Source organism: Plectropomus leopardus, chromosome 5 (genome assembly GCF_026936395.1).
Source record: "Plectropomus leopardus strain MGB_pleo_1.0 chromosome 5, ASM2693639v1, whole genome shotgun sequence".
In the NCBI taxonomy this organism is placed as follows: Eukaryota; Metazoa; Chordata; class Actinopteri; order Perciformes; family Serranidae; genus Plectropomus; species Plectropomus leopardus.
In genome coordinates, this window is record NC_142180.1 from 4,642,319 (window position 1) to 4,662,555 (window position 20,237).

General features: G+C 37.9%; 1 protein-coding gene across 1 annotated transcript; it reads left to right on the forward strand.

Annotated features, from left to right (window-relative positions):
* The first annotated feature begins 394 nt into the window (after positions 1 to 394).
* gorab (golgin, rab6-interacting) lies at positions 395 to 13,085 on the forward strand. Its single transcript, XM_042484045.2, has 5 exons — positions 395 to 602; positions 728 to 1,043; positions 3,530 to 3,631; positions 3,762 to 3,902; positions 9,563 to 13,085. The coding sequence occupies exons 1-5, from the start codon at positions 548 to 550 to the stop codon at positions 10,017 to 10,019; spliced, it is 1,071 nt and encodes a 356-aa protein (XP_042339979.1). The 5' UTR covers positions 395 to 547; the 3' UTR covers positions 10,020 to 13,085.
* The last annotated feature ends 7,152 nt before the right edge of the window (positions 13,086 to 20,237 follow it).

Genomic DNA, 20,237 nt, shown 5'->3' on the forward strand with positions numbered 1-20,237 from the left:
GGACTATTACTTTACGTATTAGTATTTTATTTCAGAGTGGTATTACTTCTTTTACTTAAATAAAGGATCTGAATACGTCGTTTATATAAGGCCGAGTCGGTACAGGAATGCCAAATCAGTTAATTCAAGGAAACTTTCAAAGAGATTTATTATGGGGCTGGTATGTAGCACACCATAAACATGCCTTCTGCATGATTACTCGCGAAGTCATATTTAGGATGCATAAAAAATTTCATAATGAAATTTAATTTGTAAAACAAAAATATTTATGTATAGGAGAATCAAAATTTGTATTTTTTAAATTTATATTTCACGTTAGTGTTTGCTTTTTATCCAGGCGATATCTGCAACTTAAAGCCTGTGGGTCTTTTTAGGGTCCTTAACGTGGCATTAATAAACAAAGATGGCGGTGGCGTTTAGAGCTTTGCGGAGTTTTTCTGTAAAAGAAGGAGTTTAGAATTGTTATCTTAAGCCAATAAGCATTATATTTACTATATATATGGTTTTTGCTATATCCTTTGGGGAACTATAGGTGTAAAGCTGTAAAATGAGCGGCTGGGCCGGTTTTTCTGAGGAGGAGTTAAGGAAGATGCAGCAGAAAGGTAACATTCCTGACTGCTAATGTTAGCCGGATAAGTTAGCATCTGACTCTGCCTCAGCTTCCTCAGTGGTCGACATGTTTTTAATCAAACTCGTTGACAGTAAGCATGACTCTGGCTGTTTTCAGACTCAGCAGTACCCGCAGCAGCAACCCGCGGGCGTAAACAGGCTCCAGCCAACCGGAGTCGGCAGCAGCTACAGCGGGAGAGGGCCCTTCAGCTAGCCGCTCAGAGGAACGCTGGAGTCGGGTCTCCTGGCCTCGCACCCGAGCAACAGCTCACCAAACCGCCGCCCCCGAAGGAAGAGCCTCCTCCTCAGCCCACTGCTCCACCAGCAGCTCCGGCTGTCAAACTGGAGGTGCAGCAGAGACCCAGCGAGATGAAGCCTCCTGCAGAGGAGGAGACCCCGGACATTAAGGAGCTGGAGAAGCAAGAGGTGGCACTGTTAGTATGTTTTTGATATCATATTCATCAATGAGGCTTTAATGATGTTTTACTGTTCATTTTGCTACTTTCATGATTGAGCAGTGGTGGTAAAAAAGTTCAGATCATTTCTCTTCAATAAAAGTATCAGTTAGTACCACACCGAGACAGTACTCACAATGCAAGTAGAAATAGTGCATTTAAAACCTCACGTAAATATACTGTAGTTGCTTCTTAAGTAGCAATGATGTGTAGAAGATGAAGAAACCTCCGCTGACACCGACTTGGTTGCATTAGAATCAATTTATTACAACAAAGTTCAGCATCCACCAGGCACCATGGTCTGCCTGGGGAGAGGATTCGGGATCAATGCCAATCTCTCGCTCTTACAGCTCATGCAAGTATATAGGTTCAGGCATCAATACATTTGTCAGTAAAGCAACTTCTCACCTGCTGTGATCAATCACAAGACCCCACATATATGTCCTTTTGTGAAAGGAGCCTCATTCCATGTTACTTTTAGTCTGGCGCCAGTATTCTGCACACTTGGCTCCCAGGCCTAACCATCCCTAGACCTCTGACCTCGAGGCCTCCTTGCCTGACCGAAATAAGAACCTTAAGAAACTGAGCATAATACACCTCAATACGTAATTATCATCAGCTAAATGTACTTACACTATGAAAGCAAAAGTATTCACTGTGAAGCAAACTGTTCCCTGTTGTTTTTGCATCATTATCACTGCTGCATGAATATGTATGTTGCATTTTACAGCTGAAGATGCATGAAGGTTGTGCTCATTTTAACTCCTTATTAAAGATGCACAATATTGGATTTTTGCTGATATCCGATATGCCAATATATACAGACTGATTTGACCAATAACTGAAACTAATTTCGATATATACACTTTTTTCCCCATCTAATGTTAGTGATCATCAAGTCTCTTCTGAAGTGGAATTAACATATTAATCATGTTTTTATCATGGTGACCCACTGGCAGATGGAGACATGAAATAAAATGCTCTTTAATGTCATTCAGTTTTGCAAAACAAGGAAAATACTTGAATTTAGGGTTGATTTATTTTTTTATTTTTTTGCATTTGTTCAGTTTAAAAAAGAAATTGGTTTGTGATATCAGTAGAAATCATTGTGTTGGCCAATTCTGATATTTCATATTTAAAGCCAGTATCTACAAATGATATGTCAATATTACCGTGCATCACTTCTCATTTATATACTGATGGATAGTTTAACCTTAACCAGCATTCCATTATATTCTATATCATCAAATGTTTGTAGCTTGGCCTTCCTGTGAGAACCATGGATCTCTAAATAAGAATTGTGTTAGAAAAACAGCCCTGTTTTCACCTTTGTGAAGATGCATTTTGCAGCTTTTTTCAAGATGTTTTAAAAAATATTTCTTTAGCTTCAGAAGTAGGAGAATGTGCTCAACTCATGAAGAAACATTTTATCTGTCAGTTTATCCGAAACATACGAAATCAACACATTTGGTGGTGCGTGGTTTTCACTGGACAGGAAGGAAATAAAAAAAATGTAATCTGAGAGGTAACTAAAGCAGTCAGACAAAGTACTTAATTAAATGTACATAGTTACATACCACTTTGTTTAGGCTTATAGCTGTATGTGACTGCAGCTCTGTATGTTGTTCCATGGTTTGGTACCATATTGTAACCTTTGCAAACAATACGAGAAAAAAAGATCATTTCACTTTTTATCCAGCTGGTGGTTGTTTGATCCAAGATATTTTTAGAAAGGTCTTCTGTCTGCCGTGCTTTTAAATCCACTGTTTTCACCGCCTGTACTGCTCTGTTTTTTGCTGGAAGTATGTGTCCTGTGGTAGTAGATGGTGCTCTCTTTACAAATGTTGGATTTAAATTAGTTTTGCTGCAAACAAACATTTCATCTTCTTGGGCAGATTGTAGACATCTCTGAGATCCCAAAACTCCCATCTGACCATGCACCCTTCAGTGAGATAATAGTTTATAGAAACATAATAAATAAATGTTTTTTATTCTCACAATGTTGCACTCTGTGACTGAATCACAGGGTAGTGAACAGAGTGCCACAGGTCACAGACAACAAATCACAAGTGACAGCCCAGCACCAAATCACGGATTGATTGATTTTTTAAAATTTTAAATCACTATTTTTTGCTGAACCCAAAGTTTGGAGATATTCTGATATTTGGGACATGTACAGATATTTTATTCAACTGCTGCTTGCACTCTTTATGTGCAGTATACGTTGAGATAAGCAAGTGTTTCACCACAGATTTTACATTCCCACGTAATTTGAGGTACATGTTGCACTTAACCTTTACACTGAATGTTATGAGTGTTGTGATCATTTTAATAACTGCCTACTTACTTACTTTTTTAAAAATGTTTTTTTTGCATCAAACTCCTTCCATTGTGTGGTTTTTTTTTGTCTTTTTGAATTTGATGAGCATTTGTGTGTATTTAATTCCCTCTGTGTTTGACCACAGACGGGAAAAGACGCGTCTAGAGCAACTGCAGCAAGAGCAAAAGATAATCGAAGAGAGGAATAAGCGCAAGAAAGCTCTGCTGGCAAAAACTATTGCTGAGAAGTAAGTATGGCTGTCTTGGTAATATAGTAAGCAATATATTTTTTATGACCGATGGTAATAATGTTAAAAAAAGGCCAAACTGCAGTCCAAAACACAAAATTCACCTTTACGAGTTTGTTATTGTCCACAGGTCTAAACAGACTCAGGCAGAGGCTGTAAAGCTAAAGAGAATCCAGAAGGAGCTCCAGGCCCTCGATGACATGGTGTCCAATGATATCGGCATCCTCAGAGGCAAGATAGAACAAGCCAGCTGGGACTACTCCGCTGCCAGGTAGAGTAAGACAACACAAGAACATGAGGGATTACAAATAGTAAATGCTCTTATCTTGTTTTTATAACCCTCAATCAAGGAAGCAGCAGCTCAGTTGTCAGGGTGAGAAACAGGCTTCTACTGTTACTTGTGAATTAATAAACAGGTAGCTTTATATTTAACACGTTTGCTCAAAGGCCCCTACACACTGTTTGATAATAGAGAGCTTGCAGGTTGATTTCATGTCACACAAATGATGACAATAAAATCTTGGTTACAATCTGTATTAAACTTCAACATATCAGTTTGTAGGACTTAAATGCCTGTTGAATTGTAGCACTGCAATAGAAATAGAAAAAATGATGCAATCAACTCTTTACGAAAATTCACTCAGCCAGCAGCAATTTCAGAAGTATTCCTTCCCCTAACCTATCTGAGTGTGTCACCTCATCACTGATCACCAAAGCATTCACTATCACTCAAGATCCAGATCACTACTCCACCAGTACTTCGTTCCTGTTCCTTCTGGACAGAGATATAGACCTCCCATGTGCAGAAGTTCTCATTTCAGCAAGAGCTTTGTTCTCACCACCATTCAAGCTCTTAATAACTAACCCCCCTCTTTGTTGTGGAATTTCAGTCTGAGGTGTGTCGTATACCAATCCATTTTGTCTCTTGTGTATTAACTCTGGTGGACAACCAATAATGGTTTTCCAGGGCCAATACTGATACAAATTATTAGCAGTCGATAACACCGATAACTGATATTTGGAACTGACATGCATTTACAATAAAAATGAATATCCCTCTGTAAATAATTAGAATTTGGAATATAACAAACTCCAACACAAAACTTTGTTTAAATTCCTTTGTCAGATGTTTAATCAAAATCGAAACTTTCAACATCATAAACAGCAAGTCACCAGCAACTTATTTTATTAGGTCAGGTGAAATTTAAATTTAAAAAAAAATGAATGACTAAAAATAGCTCCCTGAGGTTTTACAAAGTAAAAGTTCCTCCCATGCTGACACTTTTTCTGCACTTTTTAATTATTTGTTTTGTCAGTGGTCATTAAGATAAAATACCAATGCAATTAACTCTGTATGTCTTATGTATATGTGATATGCATTCTGTCTGTCTTACCTGCCTGTGCTTTTTATACATCTGCTGTAGAAAAGAATTTCCTCCTTGAGGACAGAAAAATCTATCTATCTGCCACTTATAAACAATTTGCCCTTAATGTAGCATTAACCAGTGTATTCTGTATGATCTCATGTTGTATTCTGAATGGTTGGTTTGTAGCTGTTGGTCGTAGCAGCTGACACATTCAGAGGATTTGGTTGCAATTTCTGATACCATTAGATTTTGAAGCCTTTGGTATCAATCAACTGTTGGGGAAAATGGGTCAAAGTGTGATCTAGGACTACTACTACTACTACTACTACTACTACTACTACTACTACTACTACTACTACTACTATCTAGTTTTGGATTGACAGTCAAAGATTTCACTGTGTTTCTTTCATAACTGTGAACTCTTAACAGTTCTTTTAGGCTTTTGCAGGCTGTTTTTGAGGTTGTTGCGCCCTAAAACGCCTGATTTCATGGCACCTTTCCAAAACAGTTGTGATGCATGTTGCAGTGGTTATAGGCTTCTTCTTGTTTTTGCAATGAAATTACTCAGGAAAGTGAAAATGGCAAAAAAATAGTTGTTATACTGTCACAGATTCTGAGCTCAGTATTCTGAATATACAGTATTTCTCACAGAAATAGAATTTGTATATAATGATTTTGATTATAGCAACAGTTGATTGCTGATGATCGGCTGTTGCTGCCAATCGATGCAGCGCTGAAGGGCCGAGTCCATGAGACGCTCTGCTACTGCTCTCTCTGCCAGATTAGCAGGAGCTAACACAGCATAGCATGATTTCAGCCCTACTTATCATATTTTGCATCTTGGGCTGAAGCCCAGCAGCAGCGGTTAACATCCGTCACCGACTCATTAATGTCACATTGACTATACAACAGTTCAACTCTGTTAAACCTGTCAATAATCGTTGGGTAACTTAAGCTGTGTGATGCTGATGTTTAGCCCTGTCACTGTGTGTGTGACTCCCAGGCACAGAGCTCCAGAGCCAGCAGTAATCTTATGATAAAGAGAGTGAGAGAGGGGATGAGTGAATAAAAAGTTTTAAAAAGCCAAATTTGCGTTAAAATTGCAGTGGTCAAAAATTGGTCAAAATTGCGAGGGCCTTCAGATTCCATGGAAACTAGTTGAATTTGGGGTAATTGTTACAATCGCAACATCACAACATCCTGAAGGGAGTGCCTTAAGCCCAGTATACACTGTGTGATTTTGGGCTTTCTGAGATAAAAGATGACCATTGTGAAAGAAACATGGCGATATCTTGGGTTGAGGCTCTAAAATGGTGGTCCTACGTGGCACAGTGAGAGAGGTTCTGCTGTTGTCACTGTTGTGCGATCAAAGACAGCCTAGGATAAAATTCTGACTGTCACAAATTTTTGATGCCCATCTCACCGTGTGGATGCTGACCTACATCTGCTAACCAACCAATGAAAATGCAGCATGAAATGATGCAGTGATCACCGCGACGCTGCTAAATACTTGTAGATACTAATACATACTTTGAGCTCTCATTAAAAAGTCAGCATGCCAAGTTGGCCTCTTTTCCCAGCCACAACTGCATCCACATTCTCCTCCTCCTCTTTTATGACTTTGAGACACATAAATGTCACTACAGCGAGGGCTTCGTTTGTTTTTTGCATTTTGCTCTTACCACTACAGCGGCGTAGATGGATGGCACGTTGACGTTTTGTTCATGCATGTCAATGCACATAGGTTGTAGCAGGAAATTCAGTGATGATGTCATCACACAGTCTGCATACATCAAGTTTGGTGTTATACCCAGTTTATTAAGATCCATGTCGCACAGTGTAGCTGCACTGAAATTATAAGACTGCAAAAATCTCACAGTCTGCAGGAGGCTTTGAGTAGCTGTAAGTAGAAAGAGTTGACGGCATGTCACAGTTCAATTTGAACTCACAAACTTTGATTGAGGCTGCAGCAGGTCTACAGATTGAGTTCATGTCAACATATTTTGAAGTGCCTGAAATTAAAAAAAAACTGCAGCAATTGTTTGAGTTTGATATTCCCTCCCATAGACTCCAGGGAAAAGGCGTTTGGTGCCACAGAAGGCAGAGCAACAATAATCTGGGCTGCACTTCTGTAGCACTTTACTTCCTCATCAGGACAAAGCACGTCACCATGCCTCTCACTGAAAGCACTGGCTTGGGCTTTGGAAGCAAAGCGTCTCGCTCAAAGACACTTCTACATGTGGACAGATGAGTTTGGTGATTGCTGGGACATTAGTCACACTGAGACATATGTCAGTTAAGGCCCATTAAGCTCTCAGAGCTTTATAAAATCATATTAATATTGACGCCGAAAACCCAGTCAGCCTGATTTACATTTCTTTTAAAAACACAGTGTTGAGATAAACATCAAAACAAAGTGTCCAGGTAATGAACTGTACATCCACTGTAAATGCTGCCCCCTGCAGCTTGCTTCCAGTATTCATGTAACCTTTTTCAACACTTGTGTCCCACATGTGTTCTCAGACACTTTGAAGCTGTGTCAGCAGACACAGTCCTGCTCAGACTGCTCAGATGTGCTGCAAACTTTGCTTCAACACACAGACACTTATTAACAAAAGGGGATTACAAGTTAAAGCCATAAAAATTAGAAGTTATAAAGATTATAAATAGTTTTACAATACACTGTTTTTTTTAGCAGCACAGATCCAGTAAATCTGAGTTTGACCTTGTTGCCTGTGGCTGTGATTTCCCTGCACAGCCTCTTGTGTAGTGAGAGTAGCTCCATGTCATGAACACTCTTCATTACAGATGTTTGTATAACGGGAAGAGGACCTGACCTTCACACACTCATTACACTGGATTCTGTTATGATTATGTTGATATAATCAGTTGTTGAGATTTCGCCGAGGTACAACATAAAACCCCACGAGGTGAAATGTTTGACATCATCTGTTTAGTTACCGCAGTCTTTCCAAACAGCATGAGATGTTCTGGTCTTCACAATTATAACAATGTTTCTGCGTTCAGACACCGGGGCTGGACTTGTGGCGGTTTGTGCCAATAAAATACCCCTGTTTGAATTCAGATGCCAAACAATACTTTTTTTCCCCAAAATTTAAAGATGTTTTGCTAAATCAAGATGTGTTCTGCATTTAACAAAAGAAGCCAAAGTGTTCACATGTTAAACATCTTTTTCATTAAACTTTGTTAAACAAGATAATTGTGATTAGGCATTCGATGCCAACCTTTGGTACTTATTGGGGCCAAGTTTTGTCTGCTCTTGTTACTGGAACACGGTGCTCCTACTGTTTAGAAACATGGGGTTATTTTTGAAAAAAAAAAATAAAATAAATAAATAGCCCCAATCTCGAGTGCCATGCGAAAAGGTTGCTCAGTCTTATTTTTTTCCGTCTAAGAGATGTAGCTAGAATTACATCTATTATTTATTTTATTGATCTTGAAAAAGTTATTCATGCTTTTATCACTTCTCATCGGGATTATTGTAATGCCCTGTTTACATGTCTTAACTCAAACATTATTACACGACTTACACGACCGCCAAACCTTTAACCGCTGAGAACTGTTTTGTGCATTTTACGTGCTTTTTATTCTTCAGTTTTTGATAATTTTGTCTTTGTTCATGCGTATGGCATGAATTTCGGCAAGATTGTGTACTTTTGTTTAATCTTCGAATTTCCAGCTCAGCTCCTTCAGTAAGTCAAAAATACACCGTGAAAACAAAATTGTTGCAGTCAGACTGTTAAGTGTAGAAAATGCTCCACTGAAACCCATTCAAATTGACATTTTTGATCCCACAGCCATCAAAACATAAAAACATGCTTTGTATAATTTCTGTGTGTTATTTGGGGCTTTTGCCTTGGAATTTGCCATTTGTACTTTTTTCCACCTGATGATGTTACTTTTTTTATACCATATTTGGCATTTGGAGAAAATACATGCTTTTTTTACATTTTTTTTAATTTAATTTAATTTAATTTTTTTTTTTTTTTGAGATGGGATTGGATATTGGATAAAAGTAAGAACGTGATAACAATAATGAACATAAAATTGCTTAAAAAAAGGAAGAAAAACAAAAAGTTAGTACAACAAACAAACAAACAAAGTGTTGATTGGATGAGTTTGGTTTGACGTTATTAATTCTTTCTGCTCATGCCTACCCACATAGACTACAGCCAACCTGCACCTCAGTGGATTTATCCAGTATTCTTTCCTGTCTTTTGGACTTAATAGCAATCAGCTATGTAACCATCCTTATTTATACTCGTGGTTAAGTTTTGACACAAAGCAGGTGTTAAAAGAGGAATATTTTGCATGATGTGCACTCAACATATTGGATACTCTCAGCAGGCGAGGAATGCAGACGAGAGTACTTTGATTTGTTGCAGCAAATATTCTAATTGAACTGAAACACTCCTACTGTCACAGAATCTTAAAGTAATTAATCATATCAAAAAGTGAAATATTGTGTGCACTGAGCATGGATGTGAAGTTGTCCGGCCCTGTTGTTTAGTTTAGTTTACTTTTTCTCTCCGTATTCTCTCAGAAAGCGTTATGATAAGGCAGAGGTGGAGTACGTAGCAGCCAAGCTGGACCTGCACAAGAAGACGGAAGTGAAGGAGCAGCTGACGGAGCACCTCTGCGCCATCATCCAGCAGAACGAGCTGCGCAAAGCCCACAAGCTGGAGGAGCTGATGCAGCAGTTGCAGCTTCAGGCCACTGAGGAGGAACTGGAGAGGCAGAAGCAGGAGGAGGAGGAGAGGAAGAAAGGAAGCTGTGCGGAGATGCAGAGGAATGGGAAACAGGGAAATGGTGCAGTGGAGAATCAGGAGGGAACAGTGCAATCAACCAAAGACTGTGGAGCCACAGAGGGAGAGACTGCGAGGGAGGACAAGGGAGGTGACGGCCAGCAAGAGCACCACCCGATGACTGAGGCACCAAAGAGCGAACAAGACTGTAAAACACTAGGAAACTGTGTTCAGAGTGAAATTGTGGCTTCCTGATGTTCAGAAGAAAAAGATATGAGCTGTAAAATATCTGGACATTACACACATACTGCACTGTAGGGATTCATATAAAACACTAATGTTTAAACTAATAATATCCACAAGATGAAGTTATGCTGTCTGTCAGTGCTGTCACGTCGAGGGCTGGGGATCAAACAGCATGTTTTTGGTACCGACTAAAATGTGCTCAAGCGACCCTCTTCACCTAGATATTACACTCTTACGCCTTGATTCCACCAGCAGCGTGATGATGACATTACGTCTGTGGTGCTGCTTTGCTCCGTCCTCCACGCGGCTCTTATTTCCACCGGGAGTGTCTCAGAAGCAGAGTGTCCTGCCGGCTGATACTCTAGACTTGCTTAGATTGTGCTTATTTTGTCATTTTCCCTTGTTTTTTTGGCAATTTCTCCTTGATTCTTCTGATTCTACCATGGCAGAGTAGGCTACATATATACTTTACTTTTCTGTCTGTTTAAATTCTGTTTATTGATGTTTTAACCCACTTTGTTGTGCTGCAGCTTGCAGTCTAGCCAGGAACCAAGTAGATCAAAGAATTTTGACCGTGTTTCAGTCAAAAAGACATGCTCGTCTCAATAATTATACAGATCAGTTAAAAAAAACAAAAACCATGGATTGATTTAAGATTTGTGGCTGTGATAGTTAAAAACATATCCATCTTAATAATTATACAGATTAATAATAAGTATGTTTTAAATGAAATGGGTAAGTAGTAGATTTTAACTGTTTTTGTTAAAACTACAGTGCTGTTCTTAATTATGATCTGCCTTCTGTCTTCATTAATTGTCCTGCAGGACAGAATACAGAGGAATGCTGGAAGGAGGAGAAGATACTGTTGATGTAACGTTAGTTAAATGAGACATGATCTTGAGTCCATGCAAGGTGCTTTATTTTCAAAATTGATCGGATGAACTGCTGCTTGCCTTCCCGCCTGGAACGATCTGTTCCATGTGGTTTGACACGACTACTGTCTGCCTCCGGCAAAAATAAACTTTCACAGAGTAGAGCGGGGAGCCACTCCTGTGACACACTGAGGCGTGCCCGGTGGAATCATGAGCATTGTCTGGAATGTCCGTGCTTAGCCAACCAAGGGCTTGGTTGGCTGCAGCCTTTAGTTTTGTTGCATTTTTCTTAATGAGCTGTAACAGTGACATAGCTGCCACAGATTTTAAAGATCCCATAATATTTAAAAAATCATATTTCCTTGTCTTTTTAAAGCAGGTATAGGTGTGATATTAATACAGTGAAAGTGTCAAAATGCTCAGTCCACAGAGAAATGCACACATTCTGTATTCAGAAAGTGTGCCTTTAAACGAGCCATCAGGATTTCCAGGAATTTGTGATATATATATATGTATATATAATTTGTGTGTCACAAATATACTATATTGATTGGTGTCGAACTTAAAACATAAACATTATAAATGGGTCCTTTTGTATTTCCTGTTGGGAGGTTTTTACAGTGTATGTGAATGACATCAGCTGACAGGAAGTAAAGAGGGACCCAAGATGTTGCCTAGCAATGCAGTTTAAATGATCTATAAAGGTGGAAAGTGCCACTACAGTCATTACCCCAGCTCACATGACGGTGCAAAGTTGTCGAGAGCACTAGTGTGGAAGGCCCAAAAAAACAGTAGCCAATCAGAGCAGACTGGGCTATTTGTGAAGGGGGTGTCCTTAAAGAGACAGGCACTAAACAGAGCGTTTCAGACAGAAGGTGTATACGGGTACATTCAACCAGTCAGTGTGAGAAAAACAACATGTTTTTTGTATATTGAAGCATGTAGACATGTTTTAATAGAAACCCAGAATACAAGTATGAACCTAAAAATGAGCACAGTATGGGACCTTTAAAGTTAAGAAAACAGCTTGCATTTGTATTGGATCAGTTTCAAGGAGGATCTGTTGAATCGGTACATCTTTATTGTTGCTGATTTTGTTATAAACATTGCTTTGTTGTGTTGATTAAAAAAATGTTATCTGGGCATGTCCTTCGAAAGCTATTAGTTGTTGCATTTCAGTAGTATTTAAACATATTAATTACTGAATTGTCAATAATCTAAAATTGCCGTCAAATGTTGGGTCAGATTCATAATTTCGTTTACGGGTTGTTTTTTTTTTTATCAGATCCTTACTGTTTTGAGTCAAAATTTTGACAATTTTAGACAGTATGTTATTTTGGCCAACTTCTTATTGGCTGCTTTTACTGAGACGTTTGATATTCAAGAACTCCTGGCTTCTTTTGTGAAATGAAAGAAGAAAAGACTTTGTAGAGAAAAAGGTATTGTTTTTGTGAAACATGAGTACCTTATCAGTACTAGTATTGAAAACTTTCCCACCCCAGCCCTCAGCACGTGTACCTGCAGGATCTGACAGAATCACATTCAGCTGCAGAGAAAATCTGAGCTTTTTCAGCCGTTTTCCTTGATCGGTGGCTTATTATGTGTGTGCTTCCAAAAAACAGCTCTTCTTCCAAACATGTGGTTTTTCATCATATGTGAATACTCTCTCTGAGCAAAGGTTATGCTCAGAAGATGACTGTTTCTGATTGTCGTCTCTTTGTGGCAACAGTGAAAGATGGGTCCTGTTTACTTCCTGGAAAGTCTCAGTTTCATGCAGATGGAAAGAGGCCTGAATCCATTTCTGTTCCAAACATAAAGCCTGCTGTCTTGTGTGTTGTAGATGAACATGTTAGCTGGCGCTGGTCTCGCATTTCACAAAGCTAATTCTGGTGTTGTCAGTGCGGCGGAGCTGCAGCGGGCCTCCTGAATGGTAAGACGATATCTGTTAATGTATGTACAGATGCTTTCAGCTGCATGTCTCTCTGCACAGTTGATTTTCTCTCGCTGCACATGGTGTCAAAAATAATATATGACAGTGATGCTAAACTTTATATATGTGGGCCTGACCAAAGCCTGATTGTATGTTCTGAAGCAGAAGACTGTCACTTATAAAAAGTTATTTAAACGGGGTTAATATTTAAAAAGGTGATATTTAGATAAACATTACAATATGATATTTTACTAAAATAAACTCTTAAGAGAGCACTTTGATCTTGTGTTCATCATTTTAGCTTTTCAGTAATGAGTTATCTGCAGGACTGCAGCTCGTGCTCCTGGAAGGAATTTACACGGGGAGCACTTTGGGACTCTCGTTGCTTTTGCAAGTCGTTTTTAAAAGTGCAGTAAGTGTTTCTGTAAAGCGCTTTGAGATTTTACAGCACTCCGGTCACATCTGGCCGTCTGAAGGAGAGGCCGTAAAAGCAGCTTTTTTAATTAGTTGGAAGGTGGAAGCTGACAGAGGGAGAGTGACCACCGTCCTGTTCATGCACAACCTCCAAGGTCAGCGTTTGATGTCCCTAGGAGCAGATTTCACATCAGGTGTGACCAAATTATAAAGGCATTCAAATAAAAAAGGACATGATTATGTAATTTTTAACAAAATCCACTGCTGGAATGTCACTAAGTACTTTCATTCGAGGATGTTTTCAGTTACATTCCTTCATTTTATGCAAAGTTATACATCTTCTCCATTCCATTTATTTGTTAACTGTGGTTACTTTGCAGATTCAGACTCCTCATATAATGACTGTAGTAATACCAAGTAGTTTTAGTCTGCAGTGGAGTTCATAAAAGTCTTAATTTTCCTTTTTAAAAAATGAGAAAATTTTCCACTTTGTTAAATATAGACTTTTTTTCAGTGTGAATCAACTTGTTAAACTATTTTTTAAAAATCAAGTTTATTTTTCATAATAGCTATACAGCAACCTGCAGACTCTGTTGGAAACCTCACTCAAGTAGTTTAGATAAAAAGAGGAATTCTTTGCAGTGATTTTTTTCACTTGTCTTCAGGAGATAAATACTTTTATCTTTACAATATAATATTTGGCTTGACCAGCTAAAACATTAAAGTGCTGCTTAAATGTAAATGCATCAAAAATAAAAGGTCTCATGTAAGGGGCTGTTCTTTATTTATCAAAAGGGGGTAAATGGCTGTCTCAGTTCTAAATGAGCCATGTAGAATAATGTGATGTTGATGAAATAATACTAATTTTAGGTTAGATGTGGTTATATTTCTTTTCTCATAGAAGAGTTTTCACACATGATGTCTTCAATGACTGTCGAAAGTTTGAAAAAGTAAAAAAGTTTTCTATGTTCATCTATATATATATATTCATTATTTCTGGCTATTATAAATGGCGTAATTTTGGCGATTCTTTAAGAAAACATGCCCTCCAAACTGGTGGGTATTGGGGTTCACAGGGTATTTAAAATAAATACAAATCACAATCATTTGACCCATTGAAATGTGAGCAAATTGGCTTATTTTTTTCAAGAATAGGCAACTCATGAGAAGAAATTAGCCAATAATTTGCAATAAAAACAGGAAGTAAAAAACAAACAAGGAAATTACCTTAAAAAAGACCTCACAAAATGATCATTCTCTAAATGTAGTTCCCTATAGCTTTTTGAAAATGATTTTTAAAAATCTGCTTGTTTCCTGAAATATGCATGAAAGGCATGAAAGGCATCTGAACACAGAACAAGAGTATCCATGTAGATCCAGGTTTCAGTGGGTTGAAGTTGTATGTCCCTCCCCTGAGCAAAAAAAAAAAAAAAAAAACTTTCCTGGTGCTTACATTATTTTAGACATGCTTTCCCCCTTTTGCACCACTCCTACCAACTTATAAATGACAAACAGTCCCTAAAGTAAGAAAAGGGCCATTCACCAAAATGTACACTTTTACTTTTAACCCCTTAAATGCATTGAGTTAGATTCTGAATGCAGATCTTTTAAACATTATTAATTAGTTCTCTTTATGGTATTACTATTTTAACTTCAAGGATATGAGAACTTCTTCCACCACTGACAACATCCCATTCAGGACTTTTTTCTTGATTAACTAGTACCAACCCATCCTCTAAATGAAATATTATGCAGAAAACCAGCCAAAAATAATGCAAAGTGATTTTAAAGTACCCTCTAAATTGTCACATGATCCAGCTCACTGCTTCATTTCTAAAGGGGAGTAATAATAAGAGTCAGGATCCTTTGACAGAGCTCTTCTGGGGGTCCCTGTGAAAAGAAACTGTACTCTGGATTATGACAAAGAAAAATGAGAAGATGCAGGCAGCGGAGATTAAGGCATCCAACCGGGCTTCAATCTGCACAAATGGCTTCTACATTAAATGCATTTCCATTGGGGTTGCAGTGTGTGTGTGTGTGTGTGTGTGTGTGTGTATGTGTGTGTGTGTGTGTGTGTGTGTGTGTGTGTATGTGTTGGGTGCTGGGCTGGACTTCAGAGAGCGGAGGGTTTATAAAGTAAAGTGTGATTTATGTGGCGCTGGCGTCCCTCGACAGGTCGAGAAAGACCCTGAAACCCGAGAAGTCCGAGAGCCGAGAGAAAAAACACACAAAAAAATCAAGTTTTGCTGAGAATCTGAGCCATCTGGAGGAGCCGGGCTTCACCTCCGTATCGGCTGAACTCTGAACTCGGTGTCGGTGCAACTGTGAAGCGACAGAAAGTAGAGGAGGGATGGAATCATTTTTGACAACAAATGTTGTTTTAATGTGAAAATACTGCAGGGAACTCGCTCATCCTCCTCTTTTTTTTCTTAGGCAATTAAAATCTTGCGCTGATTAAATTTGCTGCTGGATAATGAATTAACCCTTTAAAATCTGAGTGAATTCGATGGATTTTTTTTTTAAATAAATGAATTAATAAAACATGGGAAGAATACAACGAGCAATTTAAGAAGAAATGACCCCCAAATTACCAAGAAAAAACAACAAGAAAAGTCCCTGAAAATCATATATATATATATATAAAGGGAATATCACCTGAAAAGAATTATTTAAAATTAAAAATTATTATGTTTAAATGTGTAATTATTATTATTTTTTTAAATATTCTAAATCTACTTTTTTGTGCAATTTTCAGGATATGTCTTACTAAGTGGCACCATGTCTTTTTTTCCCCGTGATTCAAAAGAAATCAGACCAATTTTCTCGGGGCCCCGAAGGTTGTAATACTTGTGAAAGGTGTCTGAACGCAGCACAAGAAAAGTGATGTCGAAAGGGTTAACCTAATCTCATTTTCACTTTTGACTAAGAGCTTCACTATTGTAGCCGAATTAACGTTGATTTCCATATGAACCAATAAATTGACTCGAAATACATAAATCTGGGCAATACATGGAAAACTATACTATTTGAAAGGGGAAAAAAACGAAATTTTAAACGACGTTGGCGTAATGAGTCATTAACGTCTCATTAAATTTTCGATGGAAGATGAATTCCAATCGACCAAAATAATTGCGGATGTTTTTATTCAGCTGAAAACAATAATAAAAAACAAATAAAAAGAAGAGTTAGACTTGTTTGGAAAATATTTTACCCACTTTTTAAATGTAAAATTGGCCAATCTATAACCTGACAACGAACTGAATCAAATCCAAAAGAAGAAAAGCCACAAATTAACAGATGCCTTTATCCCCACGTCCTGATGATGAGCTATGCAGTGTGTCTGCGGTGTTAAACGGTGTGTCTGAGCGGCTTTTGGGGCTTTTGTAATAATGAGAATCAGTGCGGCTGAATTAATTTCACACGGCCACTTGCTCTGTAAACTCTGCGTGTTGTTTTAATCAGGAGCAGATTTGCTGTTTTATGTCGGAACACCACAGACCGTTTACAGCTCCAGCCGTGCAGTGATGGGAGCCGCCTGCAACAACTGCAGCTACAGCAAAGCAGTCGTAAAATGGAAAGAGATAGAAGTACATTTACTCACAGTTAAATACAATTACTGGCGGGATAGTATTTATACACATATTTTTGTCTGACAGCTGGAGTTCATTTTCAGACTGAGATAAGTTTAGAAAACATCGCTGTTTCCTCCAAAAAGTTAAATTCCCTGCGTCGTTTCAGCTCGATGACAAAGATGCATCTCAAAGATCAGCTGTAGAGTTTTATTTCTGTCAGTCCAGAGGAACACGTGATCCATCAACTTAACTGGATGCGCGAGAACATGTGCAAGATACAAGGTTTAAAAAAAGTGGGGAAAACTCTTAACTCCAATTATGGAGAATTTTTATTTGATTATTTTACTTAATATTAATTTAATTTATTTATACATCACAATGCATCAATCATATCAATCATTTAGCAATCATATACTACCAAGTACGCTCATGAATACTAGCCTTATTATTTAAGTCTTTTTTTAAATGAAGAACTTTTATCTTAAATGGGCTGTTTTTTCCATTGTAATAGGTTTACATCAGAACCAGAATTAACTTGATCTTTCAAGTTCAGACAAACTGGATTTTTCTTCATTATAGCATATTTTAGATAATACGAGAAAGCAATTAAGTATCACAGCAAACAAGGTCGGTGCAGGAGCAGGTCACAGCTACATTAAACAAAACAAATGAGTTATTTATAATAAAAAAATACAAAGCTCTAGGCTGCAGTATAAACTGTGTAACCTTAAATCAGTATGCACATAGTTTCTCCCTGATCTTCCACATCAGAGTGACAAAGCAGCAATGAAAAGGAGCCTTTTCAGTCACAAACAATATAAAATCATCTATAAGTAAAATGTAGGCATTCAAAGCCTTAAGCATACAGCCAAATGTATCATACTTTAGGTATTAAAAGTACAAGTACTCATTATACAGAAGGATCCTGTCAGTGTTGTGATACACTGATATTAAGACCAAAGGGGGGCTTTTATTTTAATGCACCCAGTTTGATTGACAGGTCTGGTGGGAAAAGTGTGTAGATCCTACTTCAATACCACAGTGTAAAAACGTCCTACAAAAATCATTAAAAAAAAATACTTTAAGTATTTCAAGTAGGCCAGCTCATTATAGGAAAGCTTTGATTTAGATGCATCCAGTTTGATTGACAGGTCTGGTGGGAGTAGTGTTGAGATCCTGTAAGTATCAAACTGCAAAAATACTAGTTTACAAGTAAAAGCACCACGTTTAAAACTTAACTTAAGGAGAAGTATAATCATAATGTGACAGGCCTATAGATATTGAGTGCATAATCAGGTAAGTGGCATTTTAATGCTAAGAGTTGGAGTTAATTTTCGGCCTGTTTAGGCCCTATTACGGTTTGTTTAAACTACATTTACTGCTTTAGGTGAAACATTTAATAATGTGATCACGCGTTTTCTGATGCAAAATAAAACACACAAAAAAGAAACAGCCTGTAGATGAATTAAAGTCACAGTATTGCTTTTTTAAAAATGTGGTATAAAGAGTAAGAATTATAAAATACTCAAGTAGAACCTCACAATTTGTTTTAAGTACTGCATTGAGTAAATGCACTTATTACTATATTTATTTTTTATGTATTTATATTTACATAACCGAATATCGGTGCATAATAGGTCTACATATTTAGTATAAGAGACATAAGTAAAATATGAAAAGTGAAGGATATGACTTCCTGAACGTTTAACCTCAGCCCATCAGATCAGATGACTTGAGCAGTTGACATGTTAGTGTTGTGAGTCGGCTCCAGTCCCGAGTCCTGATCCTCTGCCAGGCTCCTCTGAAAGCTCTAATCAGCTCAGGGAGTGTGTGAGAGCTTTGCAGCTCAGCAGCAGTCACAAATCCCGGCGCAGCCGCTGCAATCAGCGCGGCGCACAGGGAGCGTGTCCGCGCCATGTGGTTCCTGCTCAGGATGGAGAGAGTCAACAAGGAGGCCATTTACTTCCAATTAGGGAAATAAAACAGGACAGGATCCAAAAGCGCTACTCCAATCAGCACCAGGGGTCAGTGGACAGCGGCGGCGGCAGGGCGGCGGCCCCGGACCCTCATCATCATCCTCATCATCCTCAGCCCGGGGCCAGGATTGCACAAAGGGACTGAGCTGATCCAGAACTGGCAGAGAGAGGAAGCACATTAGGCAGCAAATTATTTTAATGCACCCAGTTTGATCGACAGGTCGGCTAGGAGAAGTTTTTAGAGCCCTTTAAATACACGGTGTACAAATACTACCTCTTACCAAAAAGAAGTGTACTGCAAGCTCATTCTATTAAGTATACTTAAAGTTCAAGTTTGTTTCTCAAACACACTTAAGTATACTAATATCAGTGGATATGTGAGCTACTATTGGGATTAAAAATGTACTTATAAGTGTACTTGAAGTAGAAGAGTAGTAAACTGTGAGTACATAACACATTTTCATCTCATTGTAGTAGTATTTGTTCTAACTTTAAAAGGTTTAAACATTTTTAGTAAACTTAATTAGAGAAGACAAGTTGAGGTACATTTTTAATGATTCAACTTAAAAACTTAAGGTAGCCCCGCCATTGAATTTTTAAAGTTAAAACAAATAGTATGTTTTTACAGTGTAAGTTTTATTTTTTACTGCAGCTACACTTGGAACTATACTGTAAGTTAACTTGTACTTCAAGTCTACATTTTGCTTCATAAAAGTATACTATTAAGTATACCACAAGTAAACTTATACTTTTAGATTACTAGTTCTGTACTTCCAGCCTGCTTTTGGGCTCATCAAAGTACAATTTAAAGTATTCTTTTAGTAAACTACAAGTTTGATAGTTTTTATACTGCAAGTATATTGGAAATTCTCAAGGAGAAGTGCTTTTCTAATGTTATGTATTTTAGGCCTGTCACCACTGGTGCATTATCATGTCCGCAGCATTTTACTGCTAAGAGTTAATTATTTTTGGGCTGTTAAAGCTTCAACAAAAAGATCATATTTTTATATGTAAAACAAAAAGTAACAGTCAGATAAATGTAGTGAAGTAAAAAGTACAATTTCTCTTTGAGATTAACTGTCATGTAGAAAACAGTATCTCAAAACTGTACTTCAGTACTTTTAACTTTCTTCTCCTGCTCAACTAGGTTTAATACAGGTCTTTTGATTTTGAAGCTATTCACACTAAAATAGTCTTGTGCATGAAAACAGTGATATATAAAGATATGATCTGATGACGTTAGATGCTTCAGAGTATAAATACAGTATAGTTCTTGTGTGGACATCGTAGGTTTATTCTTTGCGTGACAAAGAAAAGGCAGAGTGAAGGTCACCTGGGTTTCACCTGCTTTAATGCGAAGAAAACTCCTCCATCACACTGTATGAAGACAGAAATGTTGTGTATTGTGTGTGAGATCACACACTCTCACCTGCCCGCTCAATTCTCCTCATTAAGATTTACTC